At 48.7% G+C, this 21792-nt stretch overlaps 1 protein-coding gene and 1 non-coding gene across 4 annotated transcripts; both read right to left on the bottom strand.

Moving 5' to 3' along the window:
* Positions 1-1956: 1956 nt before the first annotated feature.
* Positions 1957-21128, bottom strand: ZBED4 (zinc finger BED-type containing 4). 3 transcript variants are annotated; one of them, XM_060188812.1, is made up of 4 exons: positions 20947-21128; positions 15987-16167; positions 12262-12324; positions 1957-7140 (listed from the first exon to the last, which is right to left on the bottom strand). In XM_060188812.1, the coding sequence occupies exon 4, from the start codon at positions 6794-6796 to the stop codon at positions 3266-3268; it is 3531 nt and encodes a 1176-aa protein (XP_060044795.1). In that variant the 5' UTR covers positions 6797-7140; positions 12262-12324; positions 15987-16167; positions 20947-21128; the 3' UTR covers positions 1957-3265. The 3 variants fall into 3 exon arrangements, with proteins under 3 accessions (XP_060044795.1, XP_060044794.1, XP_060044796.1); XM_060188811.1 differs by lacking the exon at positions 12262-12324; XM_060188813.1 differs by lacking the exons at positions 12262-12324; positions 15987-16167.
* LOC132538511 (small nucleolar RNA SNORA23) lies at positions 10190-10371 on the bottom strand. Its single transcript, XR_009549865.1, has one exon. It is a non-coding gene; the product is annotated as a small nucleolar RNA SNORA23 (small nucleolar RNA).
* Positions 21129-21792: the final 664 nt, after the last annotated feature.

The raw sequence follows: 21792 nt of genomic DNA, 5'->3' as shown, positions 1-21792 counted from the left end.
GATTCTACTACTCCCAACAGTGTTGTTTTCAGATAGAATGCGAAAGAGACACAGAGAGTGAACAGCACTGCTCCCTCATCTGGGAAACTTCCCCTTTGCTTAGTGCTCCTATGCGGTGGCCAGGAACTCCTAGGTCCTTTCACAAGGCAGTGTGTGCTGTACCAGGTGAGCCTTTCCTCAGCCCCTCTCCTGCTGTCAAGGAGGGAGATGTGGCTTGGCATGCACCACTACTTGCAATCATGAGGTCCCAGGTTGAGTCCCTGGTACATGCACCACATGCTTTGGGCTCTCTCCTGTCAGTCTGTAACTCATGAAATCAATACCTCTTCAAAAAATAATTAAGCAACAAGAAGAGACGCCACAGTACTGCTCCTCCTATCCAGACTCCCTCAGTGTCGTCCATGTTGCTCCCGTGTGGTACTAAGACTCAAACCTTGCGCATGGTAAGGTACTTACTCGAGCTCGGTGAGCTATCTCCTAGTCTCACTTGGAAACCTGGTTTCCTCTTTGGCAGGCATTGATCATTTTTTTGTCCCTCTGTACAGAGGGTCTCTTCAGCCTCACTGGAACTAGCACCTGCTCTGGGGGAAGCTGAACAGCATGTTGGCTCCCTTCTTTCCAAGATTGTGACTCCTGGAAACATAGTCAATATGGCATCTCTAATGTCACTGTTGGTTTTCCCACTCCAGGGCCATCAACACCAACTCGCTGACATCTGCTGCCAGGCCCTGGGCTTAACTAATGTCCCGGGGATCTATGGGTATTGAAAACACTAGCAGTGCAGTGGGTAGCAGGCTCTCTTTTGCAGTCTTCCTGCCCCTTCTCTGGTACTGTGCTTCTTCAACTCCAAGTGCTTCCGATGTCTTCAGAGAGCTCTTTAAAGTGACTTTTTTTCCCCTTTTCCCTTTTGTTGCCTTTATTGTTGTGTTGTTATTGTTGTCACTGCTGTCATTGTTGTTTAGATAGGACAGAGAAATGGAGAGAGGAGGGGAAGACAGAGAGGAGGAGAAAAGACAGACACCTGCAGACCTGCTTCACCGCTTGTGAAGCGACTCCACTTACAGGTGGAGAGAGCCAGGGGCTCAAACTAGGATCCTTAACACCGGTCACTGCGCTTTGCGCCACCTGTGCTTAGCCCGTGGTGCTAGTGCCCAGCCCCCTAAAATGACGTTTTTTTAGTCTGTCTGTGCTAGTTCTTGGGGAGGTGCGATCTGATAGCAGCTGCTCTCTCTCAGAGAGGGATGGGTATTTATTTATTTTTCTCTTTATTTGTTGGATAGAGACAGAAATTGAGAGGGAAGGGGGTGATAGGGAGAGAGACAGAGACACCTGCAGCACTGCTTCACCACTTGTGAAGCTTTCCCCCTGCAGGTGGGGACCGGGGATTGAACCTGGGTCCTTGCGCACCGTAACATGTGTGCTCAACCAGGTGTGCCACCACCTAGCCCAGGGATGGGTATTTTAACTTTAAATGATATTCAGTGTTTTACTAATATGGAAGGGCATTTACTCACTTAAATGAGATGATCCCTGAGGCTTATACAATGGCTTTATTATTAGAATGATTAGGGAAGGGCAGGGGTAGATAGCCTAATGGTTATGCAAACAGATTCTCACGCCTGAGGTTCCAAAGTCCCAGGTTGAATCCCCTGTACCACCATAAGCCAGAGCTGAGCAGTACTCTGATATAAATAAATAAACTATATAGAGACCAGGTAGTGGTGCACCTGGTTGAGCACACATTATAAAAAACAAATAAATAAATAAATAAATAAAATGATCAGGAAAATTAAGCAGCCTGACCGAACTGTAGAATTAGCAATTTCCCCAGCATCCCATCTGAGGTTAAGATGAAATTTCAAGTCCTACATAAAGTGTGGCTTCTACATGTCAGTCCCGAAAGAACATCACTGTTCCTTTGTCCTAAGAACAAAAAGTCTGTGTTCTCCAGCTGTAGAAAATTGCAAATAAAAAGTTTAATTTCAAAAACTGTGTTCGTCATTTATAAATACACTAAAACATAGTCAATGCAAATTCAGATTAATAATACAGTATTTTAACAACTTTTCTAAAAGGTCATAGGCAAATAAATTGAGTTACCTGTTTCACCCAGAATGTTTAATTGGTTTGAAATGATAAAAATGAAATCTTTTCCACATGTTGAAGCAAAACTGAAGAAATGTCATTGTTTATAGGATCTTGACAACTAGGATTTCATTCCGATGTCCTTAGGATTCTAAAATACCCCAGCGATGGCTAAATCTTCCCTTATTTATGGGGGAACAGTAAAATCTAAACATCTAAGGCTATTCTTCCAAAGTAATGAAACAATTTCTTGCTTAATTAGCCATCTCTTTGAAAAACAAATTTTATACTGGGAGTTTGATCAAACTGGGGGTCAGTGCACACATTTCAAATTTCAAAAGCTAGCTTCATCGTGTAGACACCAAGTCAGAGGCTTAGAGGTTTAACCAATGGGACAGCCGTAAACGTGTCATGTTGTGTACTGGCTGAACAACAGGCATAAAGGGGCCTGTTACAGGTAGTGAGGATGCTGCCTTAACTGACCATAAGAACCTGAATATAAAACGTAAAACGGGACATCCTCTTCACCAAATCACCACTGAAGTGACATCCAGGATTCACTAACATTTAATTTTGTCTTCAAATTCTGCATCTCTGTAGTAGTAAAAAAGTTACCTTCCAGAATATTCTGTGTTCAACATTTTAGTGCCTGCAGTTATAACCTGCTCAGTCAGGATGGCTTGAACTCCACCTCCTATTTACAAATTTCATTTGACAGCTATGAAAGCTGTTGTGTTGCAATTAAAGCAATTTTTAACTAACATACAGTACCTGATTTGTGGTTTTTACATAATTGAATAAAAAGCCTACAGAATGAAACTGTTTACATCTTCTCAGCCATTCTAGTAAAACAAATTACTAAACCCCCAACTTATAAAAAAAAACCAAAAACTTGACAGTTATAAATTCAAACCTAATCATCGTTATTTCATAATTGACGAGACAGGTTATTTCTAATGGACTTGCTAAAACACACACCATGAAACCTGGTGATACCTGGCCTGATGGACAAGGTATAAGGCACAAGCAGACACTGCGGGAGGGCTGGGCAATGGAATTCGCATAGACCTGAGTGCCTGGTCTCGTCACACAGGCCCGCCCGAGCGAGCCATTGGCCCCAGGACAAGTGGCTGATGCCTACTGAGCAACAGTATTTGAGTCTGGTGGCTCCATCTGAGTTTCAATACTGAAAGCATATTAAGGGGAGGTTCACTTTCAAAAAGATCAGTTTTTCAAAATGTTCCATCATGAGCCTAGACTGGCCAAAGCAACTGCTCTCCGTGGGTGTGTTGAACAGCTTTTCCGAAGGGACAATGCTCGGGGGACAGCCTAAAAACCTGACAGCCAGAGTGGAGAGGCCTGGCCAGGCTGCCCTCTTCAGGTTCCAGTAGGTGAGGGGGTCGCAGCTGTGTTCCAGCACCTCCTCCTCCAGGTAGGCCAGAACCGTATCTTCAGGTACCCGGGTCTTCTCCCGAGAGCCTGTCTTTTTCATCTTGGCCATGAGTGACCACAGGCTCTCCTCCCCAGCAGAGCTCTGTGGTGGGGTCTCTGGCTCATGCCCATTGGAGACAGGTGTGTCATCTGAGGTAGAATTCAGCAATTCTAGTTCCCTGATTAAATCCTGCTTGTACTGTTCCGCCTCTTCCTCAGAGAACAGAGAGGCTTTGTAACGAGGGTCCAGCAGTGTAGCAAAGATGTACCTGGGGTCATGAAGGGTGGCAGACAATCGACTCACCATGGCTTCCTTCAGAGACTTCAGCATGGAGTCAATGCCCATCGTCTCCTCAAAGAGCATCTCGATCTTCCTGTTCAGAATGTGGATCATGGGGATGACCTGGCTCAGAGTGGACACGTGGCTGCTCATTTCCTGACTCGCAGCATCGAACGGCTTCAAGGCATGACACACAGACTGCATGACCTCCCACTGGTCACAGCTGATCAGCTCTCTGAAATTACACTCGATCGACAGCTCGTTGACGGCCCTTTTCTGTTCAATGAGTCGTTCAAGCATATGGAAGGAAGTGTTCCATTTGGATGGGACATCTTGAATAAGATGGTGCTGTGGCAACTCATATTCCCTCTGCAGCTCCGCTAGCTTCTCTTTTGCTCTGGGTGACCGATGCACCCGTTCGCATATCTTCCGTGCGATGCTAAGTAAGTTCTGGACCATTCTCTGGCTCTTAATGGCTTCGCTGACAATGAGATTCACGGTGTGGCTGAAGCACTGCACGCTCGAGTGTTCGCCCTCGTTCAGTGTCTTTCCTATGCTGGGGTTGTCAGTCACTGTGATGCCGATCTGAAGACCAGTGGAGGTTACCCAGGCTTCCCACCAGCATTCCAGCTGCTTCTGTATGCTGTTGCCACTGTAGTCACAGTCAATCTGAGACACGTCTAGAAGGGCTGAGCAGTGGTGGTCCTCACAGTGTGGACGGACTGAGGACTCAAAGGTGACCCAGTGGGCAGTGAGTGTCAGGTACTCTCGGGTCTGGTTGCTCATCCATATTCCAGAGGTGAAGTGGACCACACCACTCTCGGCCTCCCTAAGATGCGACTTGATGATCTGCTTCACATTATCATACATACCTGGGATCGCAGTCCTGGAGAAGTAAGAAGGGGAGGGTAAGGAGTACTGAGGTTTCAAGTATTCGAGCAGCCTGCTAAAGCCAACATTGTCTACAAGAGAGTATGGCTGGAGGTCAAGTGCAATCATTTCAGCAATGAGACTTGTGATTTTTTTGGCAACTGGATGAGAGTCATAAAACTTCTCACTGGTGCTGTCGAAGAAGGAAGTTCCTGATGATTCTGAGTTTGGGGGCACTGGGGGGGTTGGAGAAGAGGAGCGGGTGGTCTGGGGGACATCCGTCTTCAGGACATTGCCGTGGAACCTCTGTAAGTGTCTCAGGAGACAACTGGTGCCCAAGTTTGTTGGTTTCTTCCCCCTGCTTATTGTCCGGCCACAGTGCAAGCACACAACTTTAGTAGGATCTGCAGAGCATATAGAAAAGTGATTCCACAACTTTGAGGTCTTTTTACTATTAACGGGAATCATAACCTGACTATTTTTTGTCACCTTTGCTGGCAAGCCAGTTAATTTGGAGGAGGAACTTTCTGCAGAAGCCAGAGTAGCATATGGAGAATTGGCCAAACTTGCCCCTAAAAAGCCCTTCTGGTTGCCAACAACTTGGGGGTGGCGCCTGTACAGATGCCTCATCAAACAGCTGGTGCCCACGTCACCCTTCTTTCCCCGGCTGATGACACAGCTGCAGTACCTGCATACAGCTTTGAGACTGTCCATGGGGGCTAAGGAAAAGTGGTGCCACACCTCAGACTTGAGTCTCTTCATAACCTTTTTGTTCTGCTGGAACACAGCACCAGATTCAAACAGTCTAGGGCTCAACCTGTCGCCTTGCTGCTTCTCAGGAGAGGACACCAGTGAGGTCTCACCAACGTCATCAGAGGATGACAACACCGACGCATCTTCCATCAGTGCCTCTCCGGGGTGCAGCTGCGACTGCAGGTCTTCAGGTAGCCGGTCAGGGGAAGAGGAGGCGGAGGGGGACTCTGGGGCCAGCTTCCCTGGAGACGAAGACAGAGAGTTGGGGTCTCCTTCCAGAGACGGCAGGGCAGGCAGCAGGGTAGGCGGAGCCGAGTACAGGGGTGGGATGCCCGTGCCCCCCCCATTCTCCTGCAGCACAATGGAGCGGTGCGCCCGCCACATGTGCCTGATGAGGCAGCTTGTGCCCAGGTCCTTCCCGTTCTTCCCTCTGCTGAACTCGTTCATGCAGTGGATGCAGACAGCTTTGGAGTTGTCCAGAGGCGACAGGTAGAAGTGCTTCCAAACGGCTGACCTTCTCCTGGAACCAGACGTGCTCTTTGGGAGGGGTAGGCTTTTCTCAGTTCCGTTCTCCACAGTTTCATCAAAATGGAGTGTGGGGAGGGGAGGAGGCAATCCCCTCAGGGATTCTTCCCTGCTATACTTCTCAGAGACAGACACATTGCAGGAGACTTCTTCAGGCAAAACTAAAGACATAGATTCCTCGGTTATCTGATCAGGGGATGGAATCTTAGATGCCATTTTGGGGACAAGTTTAACGGGTGAGAGTACGGGGCTCAAGTCTCCGGCGTCTGCAGGCTGTGGTGGGAGCAGCAATGAAGGGGGAGAGAGAGAGGCTAGAGCTGCCATACTTCCGTTGTCCTGAATGAGCTCAGTGGGGTGAGCGCGCCTCACATGCCTCATGAGACAACTCGTACTCAGGTCCTTCTCGTTCTTTCCTCTGCTGAACTCTTTCATACAGTACATACATATTGCTTTAGTGCTATCCCGAGGAGAGATGAAAAAATGCTTCCAAGCTGGAGACTTCTTCCTGGAGCTGATGTTCCGGCTGGAGAGAAGGCTCTGGGTGACGGCCTCCATGGCCACATTGTAGAGCGTGCTGCTGTACTGAGAGAACAGGGCCCCGCAGTCATCCTCATTGTCAGGGGACAGGTGCCTTCCGGGCAGCGCATGGCTGCGGTTTGCTTCCCCGTCTTCAGCCTGTTCATCACCGCTATCAGCTGGCTTCCGACCCTCATGCTCTTTTTTAAAGTCCACGCTTTCCAAACTGTGATTATTAGGAATGCCATCTTCATCTTCTTCTTCTATTTTAAAACTTATTTTATCAGAAACAAAACCACTATCCCCTTTGGGGCAGGTTTCTGGGCTATTCTCCATGACTGACCATAACTGTCTGGCTACCTCATCATGTTAATATCTTATGTGGGTAAAAAAAAATGGATCCAAGTGCTCATGTGTGTCCCCAAATGTTCTGCTTATTCAGTTTTTTCTTCCTCAACAGAACTATCTTTTGGGATGTTTGTAAATAACCAGACATCTGAGTGAGAAAGAGCATGTGTGACTTCTGAGCATCTCATATCAGGACACAGGCCGCCACCGTCTGCCAGGAGCTCTGTTAGTTACTTCACAGTGTCGACACAAATTTACAAAGTGGAGACCTGTTCTTCATCTTCAAGATCAACCGCAGTCCTCTGGGTAGCATGATGGTCCTTTCACATTACCTATAAAAGATGACATTTAGGTTAAGCTCTTAACTAAATCGTGTGGCCAAATCTATAGTCATGGGTGTGGCAAGCACATCATCTACTCTCAACAAAGGTGCTCAGCCTACTAAGTGGGGAGAGGAGAGTCTCTTCATGAATGGTGTTGGAAAAATTGGGTTGAAACATGCAGAAGGACCAGCGGAAGGATCCCGGTTCGAGCCCCAGCTCCCCACCTGCAGGGGAGTCACTTCACAAGTGGTGAAGCAGGTCTGCAGGTGTCAGTCTTTCTCTTCCCTCTCTGTCTTCCGCTCCTCTCTCCATTTCTCTCTGTCCTATCCAACAACAACGACATGAAGAACATCAAGAACACCAACAACTACAACAACAAAACAATAAGGTCAACAAAAGGGAATAAATAAATAAATCTTAAAAAAAAAAGTATAGCCTCAAACTAAGACAAGTGTCCTAACTTGGAGGTTTTTTTTTTTTTTTTTTTTTGCCAGATCTTTAAAGGGGCTTTGCGCCCATGCAACTTCATTGCTCCCTGTGGCGTCTGTCTGTCTCTCTCAACCAGAGCACCATGCCAGCATAACAGCCTTTGCTCTACCTGCTGAACCATTTCCCCAGCTGTTCTACCAATACTTTAATTTTAGTTTTATTACTATTTTATCAGAGCACTGCTCAGCTCTGGCTTATGCTGATGCAGGGGTTGAACCTGAGGTATAAAAGCTTCTTTGCATATCTCCCTCGCCCAGTATCTTATTATCTTTATTTATTTACTGGACAGAGACAGCCAGAACTTGAGAGGGAAGGAGGTGACAGACAGGGAGAAAGACGGGTCGGGCTGTGGCGCGCCTGGTTGAGCGCACACATTACAGTGCGTAAGGACCCAGGTTCAAGCTCCCGGTCCCCACATGCAGGGGGAAAGCTTTGCAAGTGGTGAAGCAGTGCTGTGGGTGTCTCTTTGTCTCTCTCCCTCTCTATCAACCCCTTCCCTCTCAAGATTTGGCTGTCTCTAGCCAATAAATAAATAAAGACACTTAAAAAGTTAAAAAAAAAGAGAGAGAGAGAGAGAGAGAGGGAGGGAGAGAGAGACATCTGCAGTACTGCTTACCACTGCAAAGCTTTCCCCCAGCAGGTGAGAACTGGGAACTCAAATGTGGTTCCCTGAACACTGTTAACACGTGCACTCAACCAGGCATGCCATGCCTGGCCCTAATATTTTAATGCTTTAAACCTCTATCTTAAACAAAGGGGTCGGACAGTGCTAGAACCTGGGTTTGAGCCCACTCCCCAACTGCAGGGGAGATACTTCACAAGCGGAGACGCAGGTCTACAGGTGTCTTTCTTTATCTCTCCCTCCCTCTGCCCTCTCAATTTCTCTCTGTCCTATCAAATAAAACAGAAAGGCCAAAGATAAATAAATAAATAAATAAAAGGCATGGGGTGGAGGATGGGACGAGGTGATGGCAGCCAGGAATAGTGGATTCACAGTGCCTGCACCAAGTCCCAGAGATAATCCTGATGGCAGTAACAATAGTAAAAACAGAGGGAGAGAGGAATGCTGACTTAAAAAAAATTAGGGAGCTGGGCGGTGGCATACCAGGTTAAACACACATAGTACAAAGTGCAAGGACCCATTCAAGGATCCTGGTTCGAGCCCCCGGCTCCCCACCTGCAGGGAGGTGATCACTTCACAAGTGGTGAAGCAGGTCTACAGGTGCCTTTCTCTCTCCTTATCATTCCCTCCCCTCTCAATTTCTCTGTCCTACCCAATAAAATGGCTACAGTAGCAGTGGATTTGTAGTGAGACACCGAGCCCCAGCAATAACCCTGGAGGAAAAAAAAAGGGGGGAGTTGGGAGGTAGCGCAGCGGGTTAAGCGTAGGTGGCACAAAACGCAAGGACCGGCGTTAAAGATCCCAATTAGAGCCCGGCTCCCCACCTGCATGGGAGTCGCTTCACAAACGGTGAAGCAGGTCTGCAAGTGTCTTTCTCTCCCCGTCTTCCCCATCTCTCCCATTTCTCTCTGTCCTATCTAACAACGACAACAATAATAACTACAACAATAAAACAAGGGCAACAAAAGGGAATAAATATTTTTTTAAAGAATTTATTTATTTATTCATGAGAAAGATAGGAGGAGAGAAAGAACCAGCCATCACTCTGGTACATGTGCTGCCAGGGATTGAACTCAGGACCTCATGTTTGACAGTCTAGTGCCTTAGCCACTGTGCCACCTGCTGGACCACTGGGAATAAATCTTTTTTTTAAAAAAAAAAAGGTCCATGAAAAATGATGAATGAAATAGTGGGGGTTGTATTGCTAAATGGGAATCTGGGGAATGTTATGCATGTAAAAAAAAAAAAAGAAGTAGAAACGCAAAGCAGAAATTGACTGAGTTTGGAGTATGGCACCAAAGTAAGAAAGCAGAAGTATACTAGAGTTTGCAGTGAGTACCTCCCTAATACTTCCTCTCCACTTTTCCAAGCTTTGGGTCCATGATTGCTCAACAATTTGTTTGGCTTTGTATGTTAACTCTCTTTTCAGTCACCAGGTTCCAGGTGTCATCAGGATGCCGGCCAGACTTCCCTGGATTGAAGACCCCACCAATATGTCCTGGAGCTCAGCTTTCCCAGAGACCCACCCTACTAGGGAAAGAGAGAGGCAGACTGGGAGTATGGACCGACCAGTCAACGCCCATGTTCAGCGGGGAAGCAATTACAGAAGCCAGACCTTTTACCTTCTGCAACCCTCAATGACCCTGGGTCCATGCTCCCAGAGGGATAGAGAATGGGAAAGCTATCGGGGGAGGGGGTGGGATATGGAGATTGGGTGGTGGGAATTGTGTGGAGTTGTACCCCTCCTACCCTATGGTTTTGTTAATGAATCCTTTCTTAAATAAAAAATAAATAAATAAATAAAAAGAAAGGAAAAAAAAAAAAAAGAGGGACTAGAGGTATAGCATGGAAGTAAGACTTTATACCTGAGGCCCCAGGTTTAAGTCAGAGCTGAGCAGTGCTATAACTCTCTCTCCCACACACCCCATGATTTTTTTTTTTTCATAGTTGTGTGTGGGAATTTGGAGGCTGGCCAGTGGTAGTCATGTCTGAAAAGACAACACTAAACCAGTACTATGATCCCAACTTACTCTCTGGCTGCATATTGCTTGTGTGGATAGCAAGATCTGAATTTAAAACAGAGATAGACTGCTACCAGACACAGGTGAAAACTGTGCGCACATTACAGCAGCCTTTTTTTCCCCTTCTTTTGCCAGAGCAGTGCTCAGCTCTGGTCTACGGTGGTGCCAGGGATTGAACCTGGGACTTTGTAGCATAACCATTATGCTATCTACCTCCACCCCAGTTTCTCTCTCATGAGAATAAAAGCTTATTTTATTTTTTTAATGTATTTAAGTAGAGGCCGGAGATAGCTCACACAAATACATACACATGAGCACTACCACCAGAAGCTTCACGAATCACGCTACTTAACTGTGCTATGATGTCTTTCTCTGTTACTCTTTCCCTCTAAACTTAATGGGGTGGGAGGGAGAATCCAACAGGAGTGCTGAAGGAAGCTGTGGTATATCTTCATAATGGAATACTACACAAGCATATGAAATGATTGTTTTCTTTTCTAGTCATAGCCAGGACTACACTGCTTCATGATGACTTTTTCAGATAGCAAGAAAGAGACAGCAATAGAGAGACTTGCTCCGAAGTGTATGGTTCAATCCCCTGCACCACCATAAGCCAGAGCTGAGCAGTGCCGAGAGGCAAAAGGAAAGAGAGACTTCACGACTCTGAAACTTTGAAACTTCATGGGAATCGGCAGTTAGTACAGCAGGACTGGTTTACATCAACAAGGGGGTAAATAGCATAATGGTTATGCAAAAGAGATTCTCATGCCTGAGGCACTGAAGTCCCAGGTCCAACACCCACCACTACCACCACCACCACCACAAGCCAGAGCTGAGCAGTGCTCTGGTTTAAAAAAAAAAATAACTACAACAAAAGGGAAAAATAAATAATTTAAAAAAAGAAAGGAAGGCAGGAAAGAAGAAAGAAAGAAAGAAAGAAAGAAAGAAAGAAAGAAAGAAAGAAAGAAAGAGAACCAGACATCAATTTGGTACATGTCCTGCCAGGGATCAAACTCAGGACCTCAAGACTGAGAGTCTAGTGCCTTAGCCACTGCGCACCTCCCAGATCACTTAAATATTTAAAAATAATAATAAAATGTCCCAGTCGGGGAAGACAGCACAATGCAAAGAGCTGCTCATGCCTGAGGCACCAAAGGTCCCAAGTTCAATCCCCAGCACCACACAGGCCAGAGTTGAGCAATATTCTGGTAAAAACCAAACCAAAGGGAGTCGGCCCGGTAGCGCAGCGGGTTAAGCGCACGTGGCGTGAAGCAGAAAGACCTGCATAAGGATCCCGGTTCGAGCCCCTGGCTCCCCACCTGCAGGGGAGTCACTTCACAAGCAGTGAAGCAGGTCTGCAGGTGTCTATCTTTCTCTCCCCCTCTGTCTTCCCCTCCTCTCTCCATTTCTGTCTTATCCAACAACGACATCATTAAAAATAATAATAACTACAACAATAAAACAGGGGCAACAAAAGGGAATAAAGAAATTAAAATACATAACCAAACCAAAGTAAATAAATAAATAAATAAATAAATAAAGAGGGCTGGGTGGTAGATACCACAGTGGGTTAAGCACAGGTGGCACAAAGCACAAGGTCAGGTGTAAGGACCCCAATTCGAGCCCGTCTCCACACCTGCAGATGGGTCTTCACAAGTGGTGAAGCAGCTCTGCAGGTGTCTATCTTTCTCTCCCCCTCTGTCTTCCCCTCCTCTCTGCATTTCTCTCTGTCCTATCCAGCAACACCAACAGCTATAATAACAATAACCACAAGGGCAACAAAATGGGAAAAATGGCCTCCAGGAGCAGTGGATTCATAGTGCTGGCACTGAGCCCCAGCGATAACCCTGGAGGCAAAAATAAATACATAATAAATAAATAAATAAATAAATAAATAAATAAATAAATAAATAAGGGGGCAGGCATTTGCACATCTAATAGAGTGCACAAGTTATCACTGCAAGGAACCCAGTTCAAGCTGCTGGGCCCCACCCTCACAAGTGGTGAAGCAGTGATGCAGGTGTCTCTCGGTCTCCCCCATCTCTTGATTTCTGTCTCTATCTGAAATATATTTTAAGAGATAGGGGAAAAAGCTTTACAATTAAAATAAAATATCTCCTAGCTTTGTTTGTCTGACAGGTACTTACAGAACAATGATACATGAACATTTTGCCTCCAGAGTTATTGCTGGGGCCTGCACTACAAATCCACTGCTCCTGGAGGCCATTTTTCCCATTTTGTTGCACTTGTTGTTACCCTTGTTGTTGTAGTTATTGTTGTTGGCTAGGACAGAGAGAAATTGGGGGGGGATAGACAGAGAGGGGGAGAGATAGAGACACCTGCAGACCTGCTTCAGCGCCTATGAAGCAACCCCCATGCAGATGGGGAGCCAGGGGCTCCAACCCGAATCCTTAGCTGCGCTACTACAGGACACACACACCCCTTTTTTTTGTAACTGGCCATGTGTTGCTCCAGAAAGAGACGGGCTTCTCAGGCTTCCTGAGCTCCAAACGTCCCATCTGGGTGGTGATGGGGGGGTTGCCTCATGTCCATTTTGCTCCCCATGCCTTTATGCATTAAAAGGAATCAAAATACTTTGGAGAAATACGTTATCGCAGATCTGAAGAAGGAAGTGAAACCTGGGTCACTGTGGTGCCAGAAACAAAAACAAAAGCAAAAAAGCAAACAAAGCAAAACAGAAGCCAGATGATGGAAGGGTTCCCAAATGATCAATTTATAATTATCCGAGCAAATACAGGAGACATGAAATTTATATGACATAAGAAAAAAACATTAGTTACACTGATATTCAAAGAAGAAAAATTATCACAATAAAATTAAGTATCACAACCAATTGCTTTCCCCTGAAATGGGGGAATAGAGAATTCAGTATCTGCTTTGTTTTCTTAGTTATAAGGAGCACGGGAAACAGGTAAAAATGAAGAACCAGGGAGTCGGGCGGTAGCGCAGAGGGTAAAGTGCACTTGGTGCAAAGCGCAGGCACCGACTCCGTCACAGGACCGTCGCGCTTCAGCAAACCCGTACTGCTCACCCATGCCTTCACCTGGGCACCCCTGCTTCCTTCAGGACTGGATTCAACATCCTCACCCTCCAAAAGAAGTCATGGAGGGGTGCAGGGGTCGGGCCGTAGCATAGTGGGTTAAGCACACATGGCGAGAAGTGCAAGGACTGGTGCAGGGATCCCGGTTCAAGCCCGAGGTCCCCCACCTGTAGGGAGGCCGCTTCACAGGTGGAAAAGCAGGTCTGCAGGTGTCTATCTTTCTCTCCCCCCTCTGTCTTACCCTCCTCTCTCGATTTCTCCCTGTCCTTTTTTTTTAATATTTATTTATTTTTAGTGAAAGAGGGATACAGAGAGAAAGATACACAGAGAGCTACCAGAGCACTGCTCAGCTCTGGCTTATGGTGGAGCTGGGGACTGAACCTGGGACTCTGGAGCCTCAGGCTTGAAAGTCTTTTACATAACCATTATGCTGTCTCCCCAGCCCGATTTCTCCCTGTCCTATCCAACAACAACAACAACAACAAACAACAAGGGCAACAAAGGGGGGAAATGGCCTCCAGGAGCGGTGGATTCTTAGTGCAGGCACCGAGCCCCAGAGATAACCCTGGAGGGGGGAAAAGAAAAGAAAAAAAAGAAGTTATTAGAGGAATATTCTCCACTAGACTCTATCCCAGATTCTGCCCTCAACAGTCTGTACTTCTTTTTTCTTTTTGTCTCCAGGGTTATTGCTAGGACTTGGTGCCTGCACCACGAATCCACTGCTCTGAGCACACATATTGCCATGCCCGAAGACCTGGGTTCGAGCCCTCACTTCCTACCTGTAGGGGAAGCTATGTTTCACAAGCAGTGAAGCACATCTGCAGGTATCTTTCTCTCTGCCTTTCCTTCTCAATCTGTCCTATCAAATAAAATAGGAAAGGGAGTCGGGCAGTGGCACAGTGGGTTAAGCGCACGTGGCGCAAAGCGCAGGGACTGGCGTAAGGATCCCAGTTCGAGCCCCCGGCTCCCCACCTGCAGAGGAGTGGCTTCACAGGCGGTGAAGCAGGTCTGCAGGTGTCTGTCTTTCTCTCCCCTCTCTCTCTGTCTTCCCCTCCTCTCTCCATTCCTCTCTGTCCTATCCAACAACAAAGCAACGTCAACAATGGCAATAATAACAACAACGAGGCTACAACAACTAGGGCAACAAAAAGGAGGAAAAATGGCCTCCAGGAGCGGTGGATTCATGGTGCAGGCACCGAGCCCAGCAATAACCCTGGAGGGAAAAAAAAATAAAATAAAATAAAATAAAATAATAAAGTAGGAAGAAAAAAAAAACGGTGATGAGGGTGTGGGAGAGGGGGCTGGGTGGTGGTGCCGCATAAGGATCCCAGTTTGAGCCCCCAGCTCCCCACCTGCAGGGGGAAGCTTCACGAGTGGTGAAGCAGGGCTGCAGGTTTCTCTCTGTCTCTCCCTATCAAATAAAGATAACAAAGAAATTTTAAAGAGGGAGAAGGAGAAAGAAAAGCACCTGTAGCACCACTTCACCACTTGTGAAGCTCTGCCACTGCTGGCAAAGGTCCTTGCACATGGCAACAGGTGTGTTCCACCGAGTGCACCACTACTCAACCTCTTTCCCTTCAAATCTTTATTGCACAGGACAGTCAGAAATCAAGAGGGTAGGGGGAAACAGAGTGACACCTGCAGCACTATTTCACCACTTGCAAAGCTTTCCCCCTGCAGGTGGGGACTGGGGGCTTAAAACGGGGTCTTGCGAATTTTAACATGTGCTCAACCAGGTGCGCCACCACTTGGCCCCCTTTCTTTAACTTACAGAGACAGAGAAATAAGGGGTAAGAGAGAGACAGCTGCAGCACTGTTCCATCACTTGTGAAGTTTCTTCCCTGCAGGTGGGAACAGGTTCGTTACACTTAGAAACCTGTGTATTCAACCAGGTGCACCACTGCTCCCCACGGCATCTTTTCACTGATATAAAAACTGGCTGGCACACCCGGCTGATCGAGTGCGCATGCTACAGTGTACTTGGCCTGGATTCAGAGCCCCAGTGCCCACCTGAAGGAAAAACTTTAAGAGTGGTGAGGCAGTGTTGCAGTTGTCTTTTGTCTTTATTTGTATTTATTTTTTTGCCTCCAGGGTTATGTGCCTGCACTACGAATCCACTGCTCCTGGAGGCCATTTTCCCCATTTTATTGCCCTTGCTGTTGTTACTGTTGCCACTGCTGTTGCTGATGGATAGGACAGAAATTGGGAGAGAGGAGGGGAAGATAGACAGGGAAAGAAAGACACCTGCAGACCTGCTTCACTACATGTGAAGCCACCACCCCCACAGGTGGGGAGCCGGGGGCTCAAACTGGGATCCTTATGCGGTCCTTGCGCTTCGCGCCATATGAGCTTATCCCGCTGCGCTACCGCCCGGCCCCTGCAGGTGTCTTTTTATCTCCTTCTTCCTTCTCAATTTCTGTCTCTATCCAATAAATAAAATAAATACACCCAATGCTTAACACTTGGCTTGTGTGAATTTCCTGGATAAACTTTGTTAAACTTTTGTAATACTAGAAAGAAAAGGAAAAAAAGAAAGCAGCAGAGGGGGAAATAAGGACGATAGTCACTGACTCGGATTATTTTGTGCTGAGAAGTTTTGAAGAAAACAGAATGCTTCTGACCCAGCAGAGGTCCTATACTCCCCAGCGGTTTGTTCACTCACCAGCTTCCCTGCCCTTGTAAGGCGACTGTCACATTGAAGAGGAAAGTGAGACCGGCAGCTGGAGGGGCTGATGCCAGGCAGAGAAGCACACATGGAGAGCATGGTGCTGACCATTACTGACATTCTGGCAGCTGCACTTGCCAGAACTGCTCACATTCCAGGGTCCACACTGGACAGGAATCTGAAACACAGACACGCATCTCCCTTCATAAGCTTTGTACAAACACACCTTTGTACAGGTAAGACCTTTCAACCAACTTCTCCGACCTCTACTGAAATTCTGCCTTAGATATGTTAAGAAGGTGCTGGACACCTCCAGGAACTCCTCAAGCTGCTGCTGCTGCTACTTTTTCTTTTTTTAATTTTTTTGTATTTATTTTCCCTTTTGTTGCCCTTGTTGTTTAACATTGTTGTGGTTATTGATGTCGTCGTTGCTGGAAAGGATAGAGAGAAATAGAGAGGAGGGGAAGACAGAGAGGGGGAGAGAAAGACAGACACCTGCAGACCTGCTTCACTGCTTGTGAAGTGACTCCCCTGCAGGTAGGGGGCTGGGGGCTCGAACCGGGATCTGTATGCTGGTCCTTGTGCTTTGTGCCACATGCGCTTAACCCGCTGGGCTACCGCCCAACTCCCCCTCTTTTTTAAATATTTATTATTTATTTTCCCTTTTGTTGTCATTGTTGTTTTTTATTGTTGTAGTTGTTATTGTTGTTACTGATGTTGTCATTGTTGGATAGGACAGAAATGGAGAGAAGAGGGGAAGACAGAGAGGGGGAGAGAAAGACAGACACCTGCAGACCTGCAGACCTTCATCGCCTGTGAAGAGACTCCCCTGGAGGTGGGGAGCCGGGGGCTTGAACTGGGATCCTTCCGCCAGCCCTTGCACCTCGTTAACTCTGCTGCTCTACTGCCCAACTCCCCTTTTTCTTCTTTTTAAAATTTTTTATTATCTTTATTACTGGATAGAGACAGCCAGAAATTGAGAAGAGGGTGATAGGGAAAGACAGAGACACCTGCAACACTGCTTCACCACTTGCAAAGCCTTACCCCTGTAGGTGGGTGTGGGGGCTCGAACCTGGGTCCTTGGTGCACTATAACATGTCCTCTCCACCAGGTGTGCCACCACCCTACTTTTTCTTTAAACCAGAACATACCCAACCGTTGTCTTATGGTGACGCCAGGATCGAGCCTGGGATGTCAGTCTCCATTTTTTGCATAACTGCTGTGCTCTGGCCCTCCTTCCTCCTTGAATGTGATGACATTAAAGACCTTTAAGTCCAAGCCATCAGGAATAAAGCAAAACCAAGTGGGGAGGGCCCCAGGGAGAGTCAAGTGAACTGAAAGTATGAACTTTCTCATAGTATAGAATGGTAATGTCCTCTGAAACTTCTGAATATTCAGAGTACCTTGCAAATCATTCTAGATCTTTTCCAGAACATCTGTAAACTGTGACAAGTTTAAAGATTACAGAAGTGTGTGGACCTGGATGTAGAGTCAAATTCCTGTCAGGTTCCTCTCAGCTAGCTTCATTTAATAAATAAAACCAGGGGGGTCTGGCGGTAGCGCAACGGGTTAAGCGCATGTGGCGCAAAGCACAAGCACAGGCATAAGGATCACAGTTGAGGCCCTGGATCCCCACCTGCAGGGGAGTCGCTTCACAGGCGGCGGAAGCAGCCTTTCTCTCCCCGTCTTCCCCTCCTTTCTTCTCCATTACTCTCTATCCTATCCAACAACATCAATAAAACACACAAACACACACACACACAAATGAAATCAATTCAAAACTGAAATCTGACTTACTCACCACTTATTTATTTGTGCACGGTTCTGGCTTATGGTGGTATGGAGGATTATATTCCTGAGTCTGGGGCCTCAGATGTGAAAGTCCTTTATACAACCATTATAGTACTTTAAAATTTATTTTCATGGGGGCCGGGCAGTAGCGCAGCAGGTTAAGCACACATGGGGCAAAGCGCTAGGACCCCGGTTCAAGTCCCTGGCTCCCCACCTGCAGTGGGGTCGCTTCACAAGTGGTGAAGCAGGTCTGCAGGTGTCTATCTTTCTCTCCCCGTCTTCCACTCTTCTCTAGATTTCTCTCTATCTTATCCAACAATAACGACAGCAATAAGAACAATAACGAGAAGCAACTTTTTCACAAAAGTGAAAAACTAGCCTCCAGGAGCAGTGGATCATGGTGCAGGCACTGAGCCCCAGCTAACCCTAGAGGCAAAAAGTAAATAAAATTACTTTCGTATCCTATTTATTGATTTACTGGATAGAGACCACCAGAAATCAAGAGGGAAGGTAGAGATAGATATGGAGGCAGACAGACACCTGCAGCACTGCTTGGCACCTGAAGTTTTTGCCCTGCAGGTGAAGACTAGGAGCTCAAATCTGGGTCCTTGAGCATTGTAACATGTGCTCAACCAGGTGTGCCACCACCCAGCCCCTTTATTTTTTTTTTTTTTATTTTAGTGAGTGAGAGAGAGACATACACAGAGCACTGCTCAGCTCTGGCTCATGGTGCTGCTGGAGATTGAATCTGGGAACTCAAGAGTCTCAGGCATGAAAAGTCTTTTGTGTGGTCCGGGAGGTGGCACAGTGGATAAAGCACCGGACTCTCAAGCATGAGGTCCTGAGTTCAATCCCCGGCAGCACATGTACCAGGGTGATGCCTGGTTCTATCTCTCTCTTCCTATGTTTCTCATTAATAAATAAATAAAATCTTTTAAAAAAAGTCTTTTGCAGAACCGTTATGCTGTTTCCCCTGCCTATCCATCACTTTTTAGAAAACTGAAGCTAAATTTGTCCTAATCTCCTAATATCAGCAACATGATATAAAGAAAACAGTAATTACTATTTTCATATAAAAAGTCACAAGGATAGCCTTGCTTTAGCAAACTCTTCTCATAAGGTCTGAAGTGGATTTTTTTTTGTTTTTGCCTCCAGGGTTATTGCTGGGGCTCGATTAAGAATCCACTGCTCCTAGAGGCTATTTTTTCCCCTTTTGTTGCCCTTGTTTTTTAATTGTTGTTGTGGTTATTGTTATTGATGTCACTGTTGTTGGATAAGACAGAGAAATCGAGAGGAGGGAAAGACAGAGGGGGAGAGAAAGACAGACACACCTGCAGACCTGCTTCACCACCTGTGAAGCGACTCCACTGCAGGCTGCCAGCCTGGGGCTCCTCCAACAGGGATCCTTATGCCGGTCCTTGCGCTTTGTGCCACCTGCGCTTAACCCGCTGCGCTACCGCCCCGCGCCAACTGAAGTGGATATTTAAACATATTACGTTTAGTGGCCCCAGAGGTGGTGGTGCAGTGGACAAGGCACTGGACTCTTGAGCCTGATGTCCAGAGTTCATTCCCTAGCACAGAGCTGGAGTGATGCTCTGGCTCTCTCTTCCTCTCCTCTCTCTCACAGATCAAAAATACAGTACATTCAGGGGGGGGGGGGCTAGATGTGCTGCACCTGGTAAAGCCCATGGGCTGAGGTTCAAGCCTTCTCCCCACCTGCAGGGGGGAGACGTTAAGAGCGGCGAAGACGTGCTGCAGGTGTCTGTCTCTGCCGCTCCTAACTTTCCCCTTCCCTGTCAATTTCTTTTTCTCTAAGAACTCAGATTAGTACATTTAACCTCATCAGAATTAACTTCAAAACCAAATAACTTCCCTTTTGTACAAACAGAAAACCAACAGAAGCTTCGTTTGATGGCTTGGCTTGGGGGACTGGTTTCCAGAGAGCTGCACCTTCAACCCTCCAGGCACCAAGAACAATTAGGCAATGGAGCTGGTGTGGATCTCACACACACACAGGGTGGGGGGAGGAAAAAAAGGAACAAAAGCAGTACTCGGGCTTTTAAAAAAGTTGTTTTAAAAAAAGTTTACTTGGGCCCAGAAAAACAACTACAATTGGAAAACACACACACACGTAAATGGTTCTTTTTTTTTTTTTAATCAAATTGGCACTTTTACTAATTAAATGTGAATGACCATACCCACAAATCCACTTCAAATGCAAACAGTAGTATGGAACTTGTCTCATCTTCCTAGAATCTACATGATAAATAAAGCTCCTAGTTCTGTCTTGCTGAAACGTCAATGAAAATGAAACCTGTCTAGGAAAAGAAAAAAAAAAGCTAAAAACAAAACAAAACAAAACAGCCATAACAACTTGATTTGTATGGCAATTCACCGCGATGATAGAAGGCAAAAAACAGAAACAAGCCCACTGAGAAAGGCAGCCAGCCAGCACCTGCCCCTCCGGGCGGCGCGAGCCGGCCACTTCCCTCCGCTGCCGCCGGGTCGGGACCGGAACCGGGAAGCCCGCCGCGCGCAGGGGGCTCCTGGGAAACTTCACCCGGCTGGCCGCGGCGAGGGGCGCGGTCCCCACCAACTTTGGTCGCTGTAGGGGTTCGGGCCACAGGATCCTGAAGCCGGGTCTCGGAGCCGCCGCACCAGCTGTCAGCGGGCCGGGCTCCGGGGCTCTGGGGGTCCGGGGAGCCAGCGCCAGGGCTGCACCGCCGCCGCGACCCCAGCCCGCGCAGACACAGCCCGGGACACCAGTGCCCCTCCGTCCGTCCGTCCGTCCGTCCGGTCCCAAATCTCGCCTGGGCTCCGGCCCCACCTCCCGCCCCCCACCATGCCCACCCGCCGGGTCAAACGGCCCCCCGCCCTCGACCCCACCCCAGGTCCGATCCGCTCCCCGACTCCGACCCCTCCCCGCCGCCCCCACACCCCACCACCGGCAAGACCCCGTTTTCCGCCTCCGACCGCACACCCGGTGCGGCTCCCTGTCCCAGCCCCCCGACTCCGCGCCCGACCTGGTCGGCCCCCGACCCCACCCCCACCCCCACCCCCGGCCCGGCCAGGCCCCGGCAGCGCGACAGGACAGCCGGGCCGCGGAGCCGTGCTCTCTGCCCGGGAAGGAGGCAGAGCCAGGCCGGCTGTCGGCTCGCGCGCTCACCTCGGGCGCGGGACTCGGGCCGGCGCGGCTCCCGCCCGGCTGCAAACGACGCAAGGCGCCGGGCCGACGCGCTTCCATTCATTAGCCGCGGCTTTGTCTGCCCCCGCCGCCCCTCCCGCCGGCCCGCCGCCCGCCGCCCGCCACCCGCGACGCCGCCGGACGCTGCGCCCCTCCCAGGGCCCCGCGCGGCGCAGGGGCGGGGGCGGGACGGGCGCGCGCAGGCGCAGTGCCGGCGCACGCGCCCCGCCCCGGGACCTACTGGGCGGGCCGATTGAGGAACAGAGCCGCTTCGGAAGAGGCGGGCCGACCCCGCTCCCTGGCCTGGCCGGGAGAACCACGCAGGCGCAGAACCTGCGCGCTGGTTCCGCCCTCAAATACAGCCCATCCGCCTACGCAGGCGCACACCCCGCGCCGGCCTCCAAGGTCCGGCCAGGCAGATCCCGCAGACGCATGTCCAGCAGGCGGGCCCCGCCCCCGTGCTGTTCCGGGTTGAGTACGCAGGCGCACTCCCTGCTCGCGCTGGCCCCGCCCCGGCTGGCTTGGCTGGCTTGGCTGGCGGGAGCTAAAGCACGTTGTTGGCCGGGGTGGAGCGGAGGCCTGCGGTTTCTCCGATGGTTTGTCGGTTGGCAGCGGCTCCCTAGGAGTTTCCGGGACCGGGGGTTCACGTGCGGGGTTACCCAAAAGTGCAGCGCGAGCGACAAGTGCACCTGGCGCAGCCACGTAGTCCCGCCCCGGTCGCGTGCACGGAGGGCCCCGCCTACACCCCGCTTACCCTGCTGTGCGGTGCCCCACTCACTGTCCTCGGCCCGGGATCCCCGGAAACGCAGGTGTATCGGCCGAACAGGG

The sequence above is a fragment of the Erinaceus europaeus genome, chromosome 4 (assembly GCF_950295315.1).
Source record: "Erinaceus europaeus chromosome 4, mEriEur2.1, whole genome shotgun sequence".
Lineage (NCBI taxonomy): Eukaryota > Metazoa > Chordata > Mammalia > Eulipotyphla > Erinaceidae > Erinaceus > Erinaceus europaeus.
Note: the sequence above shows the minus strand (reverse complement) of the source record. Positions and strands in the feature narration are given on the sequence as shown.

Coding starts and splice junctions, on each gene's coding strand:
- ZBED4 (XM_060188812.1), bottom strand. CDS start 6,796: ATGGAGAATAGCCCAGAAACCTGCCCCAAAGGGGATAGTGGTTTTGTT.